General features: G+C 40.9%; 1 protein-coding gene across 2 annotated transcripts in view; it reads left to right on the top strand.

Moving 5' to 3' along the window:
• fam126a (family with sequence similarity 126 member A) overlaps nucleotides 1-13340 on the top strand; it is a 53342-nt gene extending 40002 nt beyond the window's left edge. Inside the window, exons 5-12 of one of the 2 annotated variants that reach the window (XR_005007085.1) lie at nucleotides 1609-1689; nucleotides 1789-1904; nucleotides 2306-2401; nucleotides 5378-5494; nucleotides 6070-6157; nucleotides 6504-6663; nucleotides 7627-7950; nucleotides 10810-11020. Coding sequence is in view for 1 of the 2 variants with exons in the window: in XM_036567544.1 (XP_036423437.1) it covers nucleotides 1609-1689; nucleotides 1789-1904; nucleotides 2306-2401; nucleotides 5378-5494; nucleotides 6070-6157; nucleotides 6504-6663; nucleotides 10810-11405 (1254 nt within the window). In the remaining variant the exon portion in view is untranslated. Of the gene's footprint in view, nucleotides 1-1608; nucleotides 1690-1788; nucleotides 1905-2305; nucleotides 2402-5377; nucleotides 5495-6069; nucleotides 6158-6503; nucleotides 6664-7626; nucleotides 7951-10809 lie in introns of both variants that reach the window. The other variant, XM_036567544.1, reaches the window with a different exon arrangement.
• The last annotated feature ends 5041 nt before the right edge of the window (nucleotides 13341-18381 follow it).

Here is an 18381-nt window from a genome sequence, read left to right as displayed (position 1 = left end):
GGGACAGTAGACCAGTGGGCCTCATGTCGAATAAAGACCAAATACAGATTTGTTATAAACACAAATTCACACAAGCATCCAGTCAGTTGTCGGTGTCTTGAAGATACTGGCTCTCACACACACACACACACACACACACACACACACACACACACACACACACACACACACAGAGTGCTGTCAGTTTGTATTTGTGGAAACGCTGGCCTCAGTGTTATTCCCCTGGCTGGCCATAATAGCTTACAGTGCCCTAGAGGGAGAGCTTTTCTTCAGCTGGGTTTCAGTTCAGATACAAAGATGCATTGTTTTGGTTTGTGTTTGGCATGCACAATTTTGTAATGCATTAGCCTTTGATTAGCAATTGCATCAGTGCTTCAAAAGCTTGTTCATTGAAACCTGAACAAAAGCTATGCCCAGGACCCTTTGTGTGCATAAGAAATACCAAGGCATGACTACAGCAAAACATAGTCACATATATCAAAGTTGTCGGAACAAAACCTTGTATCTCCATTTTTGTTGTTTTTCAGTTTTTGACCTAAACAGTAAATTTCATAATGAAAGGACCAAGAGAAATGGCCCAACATTGCAGGGGAAGAGTGGTTACATTGACATTGACATTAAAAGTGAAGTATGTTTTTTCCTTCTCCTGTAAAGTTATCATTTTGGAAATACGAGGTTTTGTTCTGACAGCAGTGATGTGTGTGTGTGTGTGTGTGTGTGTGTGTGTGTGTGTGTGTGTGTGTGTGTGTGTGTGTGTGTGTGTGTGTGTGATAATCCACTTGGGAAAGTCAAAGTGAAAAACAAAACCAGGAGTTTCCAAAACTGGAGTTTAAAAAAATAATTAAAAGCTACACAGAAAATGAGACTCCTAACAAACATGTGAACCTGTCCCCCAACAGCACTTAAAGCTTTAATCTTTGGGAGAGAGGAGAAAATCAAGCTCCACTCCAGACCTCAACATCACTGAGTATGTTTGAGCTTACTAGCAAAAAAGTAACCAACTTCTAAGACTGAACTTTGGAGGTGTCCAGAAATGTTCCTGCAGATTTCTTTAAAACTGAAAATGAATCTCCTGAAAAGAATGGAATCTGTAGTGAACACACTAAATACTAAAAATTTGATTATTATAATATTATATTTAGTTGTCGAGGCTTCCCTTCTGCTACAAAATAAATAACTTGTACTTAATGGCCATTTTTCCTAGATATTAAATAAATAAAGGTTGGCTTCTGACTTTTGCACAGTACTGTATTAGCAGAGCGGTTCTTCAAAGTTAGGAGGATGAGCTGTCTTAGGACTAGCTTTAGTTTTCCAGCTGGAGAGCATAGTAAACATACTGCCACGATTATGGGTGGGGATGTGTCAATGTAAAGGCTTCTGTTGTTAAACAGGCTAGACTGGCTGGTCAGTTTTGTTATTGGATGCCTGTGCAAATAACAACTACCAGAATGTACCTTGTGTACTGTACTATACCCTCCAAGTTAATAAGCTGTGACATTGTTAGAGAGCCTGCAGAATTATTAAAAGTATGACCATTGATTTGCATCAGTCTGTTTCAGTGACTTTTTCCTCTCACTAATGATTATTTTTTCTTTCTATCTGTTTCAGGAAATAGTTGATAAAGATGGTCAAAGCAGAGTATTGTCTTTCACCGTCCCCTCCTTATCCAAGCCATCAGTATACCATGAGGTGTGTTCAGGGACTGTTTATTCCTTATCTCTGTATGTTTCCAGTTATGTCATGCGAGAACTATTCTAGTAATTTCCATTGCTGTGTTCCATTCTTTAGCCCTCTGCGATTGGTTCAATGGCCTTAACTGAAGGAGCTCTGGCCAATCACGGGCTGAGCCGAGTTGTTTACAGTGGACCCCACCTCCAGAGAGAGACGTTTACGGCACAGAACAGGTGTGGCTGCTCATCAAACATTCAGCGTTTTCACTGAACGCTTTCATTTGTGCCATCTATTATTAATGCATCTTTGAGGATTGTTTATGCAGGCTTTAGACCACAGGTTCCCAACCCTGGTCCTAGAGTAGCTCTGCCTTGCTCATTTTGCGTTTTCCTGCTTTAACACATCCACTTCAAGTGAAGAAGGGCTTGTTAATGAGCTGATTAGATGGATCAGGTGTGTTAGAGCAGGGAAAACGCTAATGTGCAGGGCAAGTGTGTATGTGTGGGGTCTCTTGTCTTTGCAGCCTTTAATTAGCAGGTTATCATGTATGATTTGGATGAATGAATGTATTGTCAGATAAAACATTGATGCTGTACCACTGTGGGAGCCTGATGGGTGTTTTGTTCTGTCCCAGGTTTGAAGTGCTGACGTTTCTGCTGCTCTGCTACAATGCTGCTGTAAGCTACATGACCAGCTCTTCCCTCCAGTCTCTCTGTCAGCTGAGCTCCAGGTTAGACGCCCTGAAGGGCTGCATGATGTGGACAAAACACAATATTACAATTATATTGTTACATTCTGTGACAGCAGTTAGGTCACAACCTTTTTAAGATAATGGTCAGTTACTATTCAAATAATTGCGATTATGAGTCTTTTTTTGTTCATTGTATGCAATGTATTGTATTAGTGTACACCTCTAAAGTGATCGACTGATTAGCCATCTTCCTTGCTGTTGACATTTAGTCGCTCCCAACTGACGACAGAAATGTCTCAAGTTTAAATACATATCAGATGTTGAAACTGAGAAATTTTATTGGTTTTTGAAAAATGTATGTCCAATTTGAATTTGATGCCAGCAATATGTTACAAATAAGTGAGGAAGGGGGCATGTTTACCACTGTGTTTCATCACCTCTTCTTTCAACAACACTCTGTAAGCGAACTGAGGAGATCAATTTGCTGTAGTTTTGAAATGAAGATGTTTTCACATTTTTGCTTGATGTAGGATTTCAGCCGCTCAACTGTTCGGGGTCTCCTTTGTCATATTTTTTTGTTTTCGTATTGCGCCAAATGTTTTCAGTGGGTGACAGGTCTGGACTGCAGGCAGGCCAGTTTAGCATCCGGACTCTTTCACTACAGAGCCAGGCTGTTGTAATACGTACAGAATGTGGTTTAGCATTGTCTTGCTGAAATAAGCAAGGCCTTCACTGAAAAAGACGCTGTCTGGATGGCAACATATGTTGCTCCAAACCCTGTATATAACGCTTAGCATTAATGGTGCTTTCAAAGATGTCCAATCACGCATGCCATGTGCAATAATGCACCCCCAAACCATCACGGCTGCTGGCTTTTGAACTGTGCACTTTAGCCCGGAGGACGCGGTGTCCATAATTTCCAAAAAAAAATTCAAATTTTGATTCCTTGGACCACAGGGCATTTTTTTCGCTTTGCCTCAGTCCATCTTAAACGAGCTTGGGCCCAGAGAAGGCGACAGTGTTTCTAGATCCTGTTTTATATATATATATATATATATATATATATATATATATATATATATATATATATATATATATATATATATATATATATATATATATATATATAGTTTCTTCTTCGTATGATAGTTTTAACTTGTGTCTGTGGATGCAGTGACGAACTGTGTTCACAAACATTGACTTTTGGAAGTGTTTCAGAGCCCCATGCAGTGACTTCCACTACAGAATCGTATCTATTTTTAATGCAGTGTTGTCTGAGGGGCTGAGGATCACAGCCAGCCAGAATTAGTTTTTAGCCTTGTCCCTTACATACAGAGATTTCTTAGGATTCTCGGAATCTTTTAATGATATGTATCGTAGATGATGAAATCCCCAAGTTCTTTTCTATTTTATATTGTGAATTGTTGTTCTTAAATTGTTGCACTGTTTGCCCATGCAGTCTTTCACAGAGTGGTGAGCCCCCCCAGTTTTGTTTCTGCTTTAATTTTTGTTTCTGCGTTCATGACATCATCATTGTGATATCAACTAGCAAAAAGTAAGCAGTTCCAAGTCGCACAATGTAATGACTAATGTAAGCCTATGGCTAATTGAAGATCAAAACAAGCAAGAAAAAACTCCCTACTTTCCTCTTTCCTTATTGATGTAGACGTTTTCCAAAACCAGCCAATGAGCAAAAGCTATTTGTGCAATATGTAAGTGTATTTCCCATGTTTGGCTCCAGCACTTTTGCTACCTTGCCCATTGTTCCACAGTTAGGCCCAGAGAGGTGCTGGCACAGCTAAAGCCTTTCCCTCCTATCCCTTCTGATCCTCTTAAAGACTTGAACCTTGGAATAGCTCCAAGCCTCCTGCCTGGCCCCATGAGCCAGCGCAGGGCCTGCTATTGGTCTTTTCCCACCCTGATTACAACAGCTTAATCGGCATTGCACAGCTGAGCAGCAAGCGCGTTGAACCCTGAGCAATCAGAGCCACTGAATACAGTAGCTACAGAGAGCACAAATCACCACACACTGCAGTGCTCAGACACAATACTGAGCCGGCCAAAGTTCCTTCTAAATCTCCTTTGTGAAGTCCGATAATGGGGGACACATGACTTCTCTGCAATGAATAGAACTTATGTGCCTCACCATACAGGTGAAAAAGTGAAAGTTTGACAGGAAATAGGAAAGCAAAAAAAATCAGGAATCTGACTAAAACCATTTTGACTAAATTCCATTATCCTGTTTATACTCATTATATAGGTTTAAATAGTTAGTTATGCTCTGAGGCATATTCATTATGGGTTTCGTTATGGGTCTTAGCCTTTTTATACCAGCCACGGTAACCAAGCAATACACGATTTTGTTAATCAGTGTCTCCTTTTATTCCGGTAACGCACACAAACCAAAGTTGAGGAATATGTTTGGAGTCTATTTTTGCCGCTTGCCATGTGTGCTATGATAAATTGTTGCTAGAAACAGTACACCGTTCTGTATCCTTGCTCTATATAAAATAATTAAAACAGCAAAGAGCTGTATTTGGAGTTGTAGCAGCTGTATTGCCCAAGCACAAACAAGAATGTTCTAGAAATTGTTGGGCTAATTCACAAATTGACCAGTTAACCAGTTACTTGCTGTGCGCGCTGCATTGCTTCTGGTGTAAAAATGTCACTACACCACAGTATTGGCTTTGATGTGGTATCAAATAAGGACCTAAATAAAGGGAACTTCATTCACTATGTTCATAGCATGATGTCATGTATGCTACAGAATAAAACTTATCTCTGTAGTGCTGGCCTAATTAAATAAAGAACAGTAAATATAACACTTTGGAAACATAATACTATATAAATAGGTTATATTTGTTTACCATGTTGTTTTACCATGTTGTTGTAGCATTGTTTAAGTCAAGTGATGAGAACCTGCTAAATTTGGAACTACAAATATGATGTGCATGAATGCATAAGATTTTGGATGTCATGCTATGTACTGACTCGTGTTGTATTTTGCCTTCTCAGAGTCTGTATCTGTGGCTATCCAAGGCAGCAGGTGCGGAGGTACAAAGGCATCAACAGCAGAATGATGGTGACGTCAGAGTTTCTTGTCCAGTTGATCACAGGCATCCACTTTGCTCTGTGAGTGAGAGCTCAACCAGTTTGGATTTCTGTTTCTGCATGATTCCGACAATGCCAGCGACTAGCATGTGAAAATTGTTGAAAATGTTTATTGAGGCTAAAGTAAATGTAAATTAATTCCATATATTAACCATTCACCATTAGCAGAATCCCAATCATATCTTGATTCTTAAGGTGAACCAGCATGATCATTCCTTTGTGCCTGTGTTACAGATCATTTGTTGTTTTAAACGAAAGTATGTAAACTACACCTCGTGAATCAGTTAAATCGAGAACGATACGGTGTATAAATATACAAGCTGCTAATTTGTCTAGTGGAGTAGTCAAATGTGTTGCATGCAACTTTTGATTTTGAATTGCTGTTTGCAATGGAAATTTGGTTCCAACATAGAACTAATTGTGTGAAGATTTCACCATGTAAAGCCATCTGAAATTAGACTATCAGTCTTGTTTAGCTGTCATTAATTTTAAGATTATTTTCTTTTTAGTCCTGTCTCTGTCTTGTACGTTCTTCCCTGCTTTCTGTTTTGCCTCTGTCGCATCCTTATCCCTCTCTCCCCTTGTGTTTACTGCAGGTGTAATGGAGAGTCAGAGCTGGGCTCCAAAGCTCTGGATGACGTGCTGTATCGAGCCCAGCTGGAGCTCTACCCAGAAGCCCTGCTGGTAGGATCACTCCCTTCCTCATATGAAGGAATTATGCAGATGTACCCAATTCCTGCTAATTATGCACATTTTTTTAATACATTCTTTTGCTGCTCTAATCCACGGTGCCTTGCAGACCTTTTTTGCAAAGGTTATTAGAAGGCAAGTGCATGGCTTGCTTATCTGTGATATTGTGTGTTTAGTCTTATGTTATCAAATGCGTTCACTCTTGGTATTTGTATTATTGGTTTAGTTTGTTTTGGCACGTTGCACTGCAGCCCAGCCTTTCTAAAGGTCATTTATGTGCTGTTTGGGATGTGAGATTTTAGTATCGTATGTATGTTTTTTCTGTGTGCAAATCTCTTAGGTGGGAAACGCCATCAAGTCCTCACTCCGCGGAGCTGCTCTGAAGTCAAACAAGGAAGGGACGCGGTCCATCCAGGTTGAGATCACGCCCACGTCCTCCAGGATCTCCCGGAACGCAGTCACCAGTCTTTCCATCCGCGGGCACCGTTGGAAACGGCATGGTGAGGAGGAACCTGCGCCAGCGTGCTGTCTTACAGCAACCGTGGCTGTTACCACGGCAGCAGTGCTGCTCCCTGTGCAGTTTTCAGATACATTTGCCAATTTGTCCCTGATCACGTGCATTCAGGGGTTTCCGGGCCACAGCTTCTCCAGTAGAGCCCACCTTATAGATCACAAACCGTGCCAATGAGAGTCTGTTCGGCTGGTTTAAAAGGACAGAGCAGTCCATTCTGTCTTTCTATCATGTATCACAGACATCCCATTTGCATTCCCATTTCCATATCGATGCCTCATTTTATTCTATGATAGTTGTATCATTATTTGCAGTTGTCTGGCTAGTTGCACACAGTGAATTGGCATTACAATCGATTGCAGCTGTATCTGTGTGCTGTGCGGCGATAGTATGTGGTACAGGCAGCTGGCATATTCAAGCCTGACAGCCATTAGGGCCTGTCTTCATGTCCCCAGCAAAACATTCCACTAATTACAGCTCTGTACTGGTTCTCAGCTGCCCTGCTTTAATTAGGGCATGTCCCACAGAAAGCACCAATTAAGCACAGCATGCAGCCCTTTATTTCTTTACTTTTAAGTTTAAACTTTGTGCTGGAAATGGCTAAAGATTTTGAGCAGTGAATCATGGTGTGAGTGTTTGCATAATAATTACGTAGCAATTCAGAAAGTGAAAAACAAGTTGACTTAAATGCCTACCTTACATTTCAAAATGTCACTTAGACTATTAATTCTCCTTTAACTTGAGCCACAGTAATTGCTGTTCAGGTTTATAAGAGCTCCCAGTGCCATTCGTTTTCCATTTTCACCCTTTTTTTGTATATGATTTCTGTTGAATACATATTATTTTTCTGTTTGTAAATGAGGTTTTATTTCATTATCATTTCAACCATCGTATGTCTGTGTGTTTGTGTATCTCATGCGCATGTATATATGTGACTGTCATCCTCCTTCAGAGTCTCAGGAGAACAGTGTAGACTCTCCGGACTCGACTCCGGTCGGGCCCATCCCCTCCATTAGTGTTACAGGGGTGAGCGGCGAGCGGGTGGCCAACGGAGAGGCGCTGCGTAGCCGGACGGAGGGCGAGACGCTGGGGGGCACGACTGAGGTGGGGGTGGACCCTAGAGGTCAAGAGGTCAGGAGACAGAAGTCTGTGCGGAGGCACCTGGAGGACGGGACGCCCTCCGCGGGGAGGGTCCAGTTCTAGAGCCCCTCCCCCCTCCACACACACTGCGACCTGAAAACCCCCTCACCCCTCCCCTCTCCCCTTGGGCCCAGAGGTACTACGTGTGGGGCATGGGACAGAGTTTTGGTTGTTTTTTTTTTTATTTGGCAATGATGGAAACTTTCCCATTTTGTATACTTTGGCTTGGCATGATGAAGTGTGCCTGCAGATACTGCAAGGAAATGAAAAATAACTTAATAAGAACTTAATGAGGACAAAGCAGAGCTGGGTTATATTTTTTATATCACTTGCTATCAGTAATTATGTGCATAACTTAATACTCAGTATTAAGTCTGAACAGTACAGTACAAAAGTCAGAGATCACTCTTTCATTCTTGTATCATTTGTTTTATTTCCAGCCATTACAAGTTATTCATTTTCCAGTGTCAGGAAAAACAGAAACACACAGAAAATTCCAGGAATATATATATTTGTCAGTATTTAGTGTGTGAACCCTTTTCCTTTTATTACGTCTTCTGTTCTTTCCAGGAGACGTACTTTCAGCACTACTGCATTTTTACAGAAATCCGCAGGGATGTTTTTCTAGAATATCCAAAGTTCCGTCTTAGTAGTTGGTTACTTTTCACGATCCTAATTACAAACATACACACTTCAGTCCATTAAACCTTATCCCACCTCTTAGATGTCCAGTTTCGGTGTTTTGCTGCAAAAAGTCCTCTTTTTTTGTTTATTTCCTTTTCTTAGTAAAGGCTTCTTGACAGCTACACACCGTTTCATTGTTTTGTTTTTGGAAACTCCCGTTATAAACTCCCGTTAATAATACATCTTGAATCGAAATATCTCCTTGTTTTGACTGGAAAAATAAATACATGAAGGGTGGTCTCTGATTTCCATAGCACTGTATTTTGAACGCTGATGAAAACAAAAGGTTTATTCTAGGTTTATTGTTCAGTGTTGCATCTGATTTAAGACAGTTCAGCCAGTTTCACATTGCAGAGGACAGACCTTACTTGTGTTTTGAGACGTTTCCCCAAATAACTTCAGTCTCACGTAGTGAGTAAAAGGCACATATCACCACTTAGTGTACCAAACAGCAGCTGCTCAAAGTTTAAGCCTTTGCTGTTACCGGATTGAGAAACAGAACAGCATCAAAAATGAATGGCTTGAATGTTACTCCAGCTTGAACTGCTGAGATATACATTGTTTTCACATATTTCAGTATAAAACCTCTAAGACTTAATACACTGCATCTATTGAATTTAACTACGCTTGTTTTAAAGTTAAGGTAAGGTTTCCTTTTGATTTCCTTGTGAGTATCAAGGCATGCTTGGCTGTGTCAGGACTTTTGCTTTGGATGCTGCGGATGTTCTCCTAAAATTTTTTCCCTAAACTTTGCACTGTACCCTGCATCTACTTTTTAATCATTTCAGCACGATACTAGTCCTCTGCACTCTGTTTCTGTTGCTCCATCTCTACAGTGGATTGCTGTGGTTTACTCAGCTAAGCTACTAGAGCCAGCTAACAATTTTCCAAATTACAGAACAGTTAGGTCCCTCGCTTCAGTGCCAACAGAAGAAAAAGTCCTTATGAAATATAATCTGCTGCCGCGCTTCGAGCTCCAACACTTAACTGCTGGGTTGCTATGGGAAACAGTCATTCTGTAGACTGGTTGTAATAACAGAGGCAGATCGGCAGCTCTAGATGAGCTTGCAGCAGCTTATTTCCAAGTTGTCTATTTCGAACATAAGCAGATCTGGAGTAATTTGATCAGTAACCGTGTTCACATCTCATATCTAGCCATATCTGATGGCTGCTCTTGCCTAGCTGCCTATCTGTCCTCTGTCTGGAGTGATCTGATGGATTGGCCTGGTTTGTGATGTGCTTTGCTCCTTCCCTTTCACTTGCCATCCTTCTATCCCAATGTGCTCTGGTAAGGTGGTGCTAGTTAAATCTTGAACTGCTCAGTTTTTAAGTTAGTCATGTATCTTCCAGAATATAATCATTTATTTATTAGTTGTAAGTTATAGTTTTATATTGCATTGCTATGTGGGGAATGGGTAGCTCAGTAATTGATCACTTTAGGGTTGGTTTCGAACATATCAATTAATTTGTTCTGTGTTATGGTTCCATGATTAGTTATGGGGAAGTCCTATTAGTAATTGGTAGGGATGCACTGAAATGTAGAATTTTCGCTTCAAATTTTTGGACAAAAATGCCTCAGAATGACACTTGAAATAGCCCATACTGTTGTGCGCTAAAGTTTGAGTCCCCCCAGTTAATACAGCCTTTACAGAGAACATACTAACGTTTTTGTTCTGCAAATTTTAGCCCACAGTTTTGCTTTATGTGCTGACTTTAATGTGTTGGAAAATCTAAAAAAAATATAAAAGGTGCCATAACCTTCGTACAGGTCACATTTTATGTTTACTATTTCCTCATTATGTTAAATTCAGCATATAAAAGTAATTGTGCATTAAAATGTGGAGAGGTATGCTCTCTGTACAGGATGTGTTAACTTATTTTTATTTAGAAAATCAGCAAAACATGATTTGACCAGGGGTGCCTGAGCTTTTGCACATCAAGGTGTCATTATTACAGTTTATTTCAGTGGTAATGCAGAATAGTGGTTTAAAAGTCCTTTGCTGTCCTGCACCAGTCATCACTGATGTAATCAAACTGCTTTGTTTGTTGTAGGTAATGTCCTATTGAAAGGACTGAGTTTTGAATAATAAATGTAAAAAATCCTTATAGTTCATTGAATCAGTTTTCATACAACAGTATGCATTCATACAATTTAGGCAACAGTAGAAAACTATAAAAGACACCTAAAAAAGTGGGGTGGAGTTTTAAGTTTTGTTTTTCAGCCATGTATTTTAGTTTCAGTGCATCACTAGTAATTAAAACACAAAGTGTGTATATAAACTGCAGCAACTGACTCCTTCCTCCCTCGCAGACGCAGTGGATCTGGGTTCCCCGGACGAGCTGATGGAGATCTCCGAGGTGGACGAGGGCATCTGCACACAGCCCGGCGCTCAGGGGGGCAGCCCTCCCACCATCGTGGTCAGCAACGCCACCACGGCTGTTAGCGGGAAGCTAATGGGGAAGGGCCTGCGCCGGCTGGGGGGCAGCCGATCCAGCAAAGAGAAGGAGAAAGAGAAGGAGGGGGGGGCGGATCAGCCCTCACGGAAGCAGTCGGGCAACCGGGCCATGAGTGAGAACCTGGAGCTGCTGTCCCTCAAGCGCCTCACGCTAACGTCCAGCCAGTCCGTGCCAAAGGCAGGCACGTTGAGCCTGTCCCGCACGGCCAGCGCAGTCTTCTCACGCTCCTTTGAGCAGGTCAGCAACGCCCTGGCTGCAGCCGCTGGCACCCAGCAGCAACCGGTGCCCCCCAACCCGGCGGCGAGTCCCACCCCCAACCACCACCACATCTCCAGGGAGAACCGTTACTCTGCCTGCAGCCTGCAGGAGGAGCATCTGAGCCCCACCCAGCACCATCAGCAACAGCAGCGTTCACCCAGCATCAGCCTGCACCTCGCCCCAGACATGTGACCCTGCCCACCTGACAGTAACACCTCCCCCCAGGTTCTGTAGAACGTGTGGAATTGGTGGATTGGTGACGATACTGAAAGTCCTGAAAGCCCTGCCCCAGCTGCAGTGGACCTTTAGCCATAATCTGAAGAGAAACGACTCGCGGTTCATTTCTATTAAAAAGCCACTTTTTGAGGCTGCTGAAGAGAAAGAAGGTCCTAGCACTCCTGCCCCCTGGTGGCACTGAACCAAAACTGTTGCACCTTAAAATAAAAAATAAAAGTCTGTTTTTTATTTTTGTGGATTTCGTCAATGGCGTGTTAATCACTAAAATGTTCTTTTAAAAAGTGTATTTTTGAAGTAAGTGTATAAAAAAACACAAAAACAAAACTCCCTTTTACCCCATTTGTACTTCAAGTTGTCTGTGAACTTTTTAATGCTATCGACTCGGTACTGAGGATTGTATGTCAAGTTGTTAAAGGTATTTTTGATGCTGTATTGATTCGTGTGAGGCTGCGCTCAAGTAGCTTTTCAAATAGGGTGTTGATCTTGTGCAAACATGATTTGTGGTTTTTTTTTTGTTTGTTTATTTGTTTGTTTTGTTTTTGTTTGTTTTTTTAAAGAAAGAGCACAACTTTGGAGAATATCCTCCCCCCCCTTTTTATGAACTGAGCTTTGATGAAAGCCATCAACATTACTACTAACACTTCTGACATCATGGCAATAGATGTGCGGTTTGCGTCCCCAGTCAAGTCCCAGATTAATAGCTGGTAGAAATAGAGACTCGGATACAAAACTTTGTTTACATCAAGTCGTTCATGTTGTATTTCTGAAGCAATATTGTTCTTTTGACAGCAGATCTGAAGGCCCGTCTCACGAAGCATGTTCAGCTGCATTTTAATTTCATAGAACCATAACAGCGAAAGTGGTTAACAACATCCTCTGTTAGCCCAGGTTTAGACACTCGGGCTGTGATTAATCTTCATACACGTGCGTATGAAAACAGCCAGTCACGTGAAGCATGACAAGGCGTTGGCTCATTTTTGAAAGAAAGGAAATTATATGTTGATGAATATGTAGAAAGTAGTGAAAAAAAACGCTGTGACCACTTGTGCATTAGTGCTTATCGGACTAATAATTGCTTTATATTCTTGTGTTTATATTTTTATGTTCTATCTATGTAGTATGATTTGCTTCCTCTGTTAAAAAGTGTTGTGATGTCATGAAGTAATTAAAATACCAGAGGAGTCCATCTCCGCCAATCATGAGCTTTTTATGATCTGAAATCCTGAACTTAACCTGTCATTGAGCAGGTCAGGCGAGCAGCATAGGTTGACACAATGATGTAGGCCAGAAAGTGATCCGTTGTCATGAAAGTCCTGGGTTACACTGAGCTAAACCTAGCTGGCTAAGCATGAAATCCTGCTTTGTGAGAGGGACTCTTTTACATCTGTTTGGTAAACAACTTTTGATAGCAAGTCCTCTACGCTGTATAAACGGTATTGCCCCCATGACAGCAGAATGCAGTATTTACATGATTCAGAACCAGTGTGATGAAAGGTTGGTGTTACAGCCACAAACAAACAAACAGGAAAAGAAATCCTGCTGTCACACTATATGATGTGATCTATTTGAAAGAGGATCCAGTGTGGTCCACTTTGCTCTCGGTCACTAATTTACATTTTTTTTTCTTTTAAATTAGCAACTCTGACGAAACACTGTGGTAGTGTACCGAACTATTGTCTATTTCAGGATCACTTTTGTTTTAGAATAAATATCTGGTTAAAAATGGTTGGTGCTTTATTTATTTATTTTTTATTCCTAAATCTGAACAGTAATAATTATGTGTGTATGTTTTACAAAGTATGAAACTGTGCATTTTGTCTTTTTGCCTTTTGTCACAAAGCAACATTGATAGAACTTCTTGGACAATAAAAGTGACTATATTTGAGTTAACTTCTGCAAATTTGTACAGGGAACCTTCACCGACTTGCTCCTGTTTTTGCCCTTAAAAATTAGATTTACAGTTTTTTTTTTCCTTTCTCTAAATGTAGTCAATCAGCCAAGACATGTTTGGTGTCTGAGATTTACTTCTTTAGGCTTGCATTGGAGCTATGAGGCTAATGTAGCTTATAGATCCACTCATTAGCATTGTGCTAACGGCATTCCTAAATCATCACACACTTGGCTCAAAATGAGTTGTAAAGTAGAGATTCCACCAATCAGATACCAGGTTTTGGCATCAGGCTGATATCAGAAGAAAAGCATTGAGGTTTTAAATGTGTTTCGTGTACAGATCCAATCCTATAATCTAAGGCAGGGGTGCCCAATCCTGGTCCTGGAGATCTACCACACTTCAAAGTTTAGCGCCAACCCTAATTTAACACACCTGAACCAGCTAATGACGGTCTTTAGGGGCATCTGAACGTTAGAGCCACGTGAGCTGAATTTTAACTCTCCAGGGTGGTAGATCTTCAAGACCAGGATTAGGACCTGGGGGTCAGCAGCCCTGTTGCAGAGCAGCAATACTAACTCTGTCATCTATAAGTTGTATACTTAGTCATGTCTGCCCGATTCTCCATTTACCCCAGACGTAGTCGACTGGGCAAGACATGTCTGAAGCTCAGATGTTGCTCCTTTAGAACAGGAGCTATGAGGCTAATGTTGCTAACAAACACTAGAACTCAATAGTCACCCAAATAGCCCAAATCATTTCTGTATAGAACATCCCCAAAACTTCTCTCAAACCGCTCCAGGACTGATCTCAGATCAGATTCCTCTGTATTTATGATAGTCAGTGTCACAAATGGTGATTCTGCATCAGCACTTCTGTTCCTGAATACAGTTCTGTTCATTTTTATAGTTCATATTAAGTTGTACTGTGTCCTAAAACACGGTAACAGGTTTGCAGGACTGTAATGAACAGCTGGATGTGGTTTGAGAGAAGTTATGATGTAGTTTTACAGAAAAGATTGGGGTGACTATAGAGTTCTAGTGTTGGTGAGCCACGTTAGCTCTAAACTAAAGAAGCAACATTTGCACTCCTTGATAATCGACTACATCTGGGGTCAGTGGAGAATTGTGTAAATTAGAATTTTTTGCTGAACTACTCCTTTTAAGCATTCCTGTCTAGTAGCTATCTAACAGTCAGCAAATGATCCAATGTGCTGTATTTGTACCTATTCAAAAGGTGGTTTATTTATCAACATCAGAGACAAGGAGATTGAAGCAGTGACCACACATCCCAAGGACAGCTCCTCTGTTCGCATATTAAACACTAGGAACATGCAGCGAAAAAAGTCATCAGACAACGAAATGGACCTCTGATCTTGCGTTCATTCATTCGTCTTCTAAGGTCAGAGGGGGGGTGCTTGAGCCTATCCCAGTGGTCATTGGGTGCAAGGCAGGAAACACCCTGGACAGGCTGCTAGTACATCGCAGGGCAGACACACAGACATACACCTTCTCTCATCCACCTAGGGGCAGTTTAGCATCTCCAATTCGCCTGACCATGTCTTTGGACTGTGGGAGGAAACCCACACAGACACTTGGAGACCATGCAAACTCCACACAGAAAGGACCCTGGTTACCCGGTCAGGGAATTGAACCCAGGCCCTTCTTGGTGTGAGACTGTGCTGCCCTTCAGATCTTGCAGAGCTAAACAATGGTAGTTTGTTGAATATAGTGAACTGAAACACACTTTTTTTTTTATGTGAAATGCATTTCAATTACATTGTTTCATTTCACAATGTTTCCCAAACACTAAAGCACATTGAACCAAAACATTTTTGGCAATTTTCTTACATTTCCAAATATATGATATGTGATGAGTAGCACCTTCAAACAGGGGTGTAAAACTGTATTGATACATTGTGACTTATCAGTTGAAACAAAACGGTTTAATGATTGTAGAATCAATTATAATATTCAGAAATGTATAAACCTCAACGCTACCCACCCCAAAAAACCTTGTTTTTATTTTTTTTGACATATTATTTACTATTGAGTAAATATTTACTCCAATCACATTTTCTTATAGTGCATCTTTAAAAAAATATTTGAGAATTACATGATGCACTGACTCATTTAAGAGTCACAATCGAGTCATGGGAAGGTCAGATATTTACAACAATACTTTTAAAAGAGATGACCACAGACTTTAATGCTAAAGTTTATCTTAAATGTGCATAAATCATTCCATACAATCACCGTCAATCCCCAGTCCATAATCAGAGAAAACAAACCAAAATATGGTGCAAAATGTGTAGGTAAAAAAAAAAGTACACAACAGGTAGTAGTGGATTTTTTTTTTATTATTATCTGCATAATTCGTATGTTGAGAAGTAAACAGCCATTGAGAGTGGTTTGATGTGAAATGGTTCGTCGTAGAGAAACGTACATGTTCAGATTTCTTTACAGTGGTGCTGATAGGAACCAGGGGTCACAATGTCTACAACACAAGTATAGACATTTTATTTATTACTTAAAAGCGCCAGTGAACCTACACATGCATTCTGAGTTTTTATATGTAATGTTTATAACAGTAAAATATAGTTTTCTTTAGGGACTATTTTACCGTACAACATCCTGCATGTACGTCTCCTCCATGTACAGCTTTTTAAAAAAATACGTTTTAGGCCAAAAACATTTTGGGGCGGTCATGAGCTGACAGGACATGACTGAAGTGTCCTTGAGCAAGACACCTAACCCTCAACTGCTCCCCAGGTGCCGTGGATAGGGCTGCCCACCTCTCTGGGCAAGTGTGCTCACTGCCCACTAGTGTGTGTGTTCACTAGTGTGTATGTGGGTGTTTCACTGCACAGATGGGTTAAATGCGGAGGTGAAACTTCCCTGTTGTGGGATTAATAAAGGGTAAAAAAAAAAAAAAACTTCTTGTAAAACTTTTGTTTTACAGTGTTTCAGACATCAGCTTATGTATTCATAACCTTTTACCATTTCATATAAAGCTTTCAGTGAGGGAGCTTAAAGGCATGGCATTGAAGATGTCTGGTTCCTATCACCACCACTGCTGTGAAAAAGTCTGACTCTGTAAGTTTCTCTAGAACAGAGCATTTCGCACCAAACCACCCTGAATGACTTTATTTACATCTTAACGATAGAATGATGCAAACATTATGAAAAATAGGTGGAGTTCCCCTTTAGGCCTGTTACAAGTGTTGCAATAATGTGAGAAAAATAGTACAGTCTAATCCACCATTCTCTTCAGCCAGCGGTGAAGATTCCCAGAAAAGGTGATGCCATCTAGTGTTAAAAAATGGCCAGTACGACCAGATCCAGATTCAGGAAGAGTTTTAGGGGTTCAAAGAAAAATAAAGACATAGCAAAGACTGAACAGACCAAAGAATCTATAATCTATATGATTTCATTAGTAATACTTACTTCCACATGCACATACGTATATCGCTGCTGTCGGAAGAAAACCTTGTATGTCCATTTTTGTCGCTTTTCAGTTTTTCACATAATTTGAAAGAACCTGCCCTTCACATTGTATGTACATTTCATGATGAACGGGCTAAAATAAACGGCCCGAAATTACTTGGAAAAATGTCTGGTTCCATTGACTTACATTAAAAGTAAAGAAGGTTTTTTCCTTCTCCTGAAAAGTTACCTTTTTGGAGATACAAAGTTTTGTTCCGACAACAGCGATATGTGAGTGACAGTCCGGCAAAATGTCAGATTTACCCAGTTTAATGTCAATTTTCTCCAGTTTAATAGATTAGAGTAAGTCTTGGTGTCAATTCCATCGATTTTTCAACATTACTGCACAGTTCAAGTACTGAGAGGTAAACAAAGTCATTCACAGTGGTTTAATGTGAAATTGAATGTAAGTGGATCAGACACAGCACACTCCACTCACTGTCCACTCTATTAGACACACTTAGTTTGTGGGTCCAGCATGTAGACGTAAAGTCAGAGACAGTAGTTCAGCTGTTGCGGCACAGTGTGTGTTGGTCATCCTCTAGTCCAGGGTGTCAGAGTCATCCAGTAAAAGGGCCGTATTAAAAAGCCTCTACAAATCTGTGGGCCAGAGAACGTCTGTGTTTTTATTTGATTGTTAAATAACATTTTGCTGTAACCTGAGCTGGTCATCGTTCATTCAAAATACACCAAAACACCAACATCAAAATATTAAATAAATATATGAATAGGCTACAGTACACAACACTATGCATATTACCATAGGCTACATTACATTACGCACATTAAGCTGCAGTGCATGCTGGGGATTGTTTACATTTACGGCATTTGGCAGACACTCTTCTCCAGAGCGACTTACAATTTGATCATTTTACACAGGTAGGCAACGGCAGTGTTAGGAGTCTTGCCCAAGGGCTCTTACTGGTATAGTGTAGGGTGCTTCTCCAAGCAGGGGACTGAACCCCAGTCTATAGGGTAGAAGGCAGAGGTGTTACCCACCACACTACACCAACCATTACAGGATTGTAGTACAGCGCATTGTGAAACGGGCTAATATTAATAGAAAATGAAAATAATTTTGCAGGCGTTGAAAAAATGCAGCAGCACTGCTGTGTCTGATCCACTCGTACCAGCGCAACACACACTAACACACCACCATGTTAGTGTCACTGCAGCTGAGAATGATTCACCACCCAAATAACACCTGCTCTGTGGTGGTCCTGTGGGGGTCCTGGCCATTGAATAACAGGGTAAAATGGGGCTAACAAAGTATGCAGAGAAACAGATGGACTACAGTCTGTTACTGTAGAACTACAAAGTGCACCTATACAGTAAGTGGAGCTGATAAAATGGACAATGAGCGTAGAAACAAGGAGGTGGTCATGATGTTATGGCTGATTGGTGTCGTCTACTATTCGGGTGCAGAAGCCGTCGTTTCATGATCTACCTAGTGCACTACATAGGGAGTAGGGAGCACTTACTCGTTTAAACGCCAGGCGGCGCTACACAACCACACTCCTTGTTGCAAGGGTGTCGTAAAGCAGCACTGGTGCTACTC

Source organism: Colossoma macropomum, unplaced genomic scaffold (genome assembly GCF_904425465.1).
Source record: "Colossoma macropomum unplaced genomic scaffold, Colossoma_macropomum, whole genome shotgun sequence".
Taxonomy (NCBI): Eukaryota; Metazoa; Chordata; class Actinopteri; order Characiformes; family Serrasalmidae; genus Colossoma; species Colossoma macropomum.
This window is presented reverse-complemented; position numbering and strand designations above follow the sequence as displayed.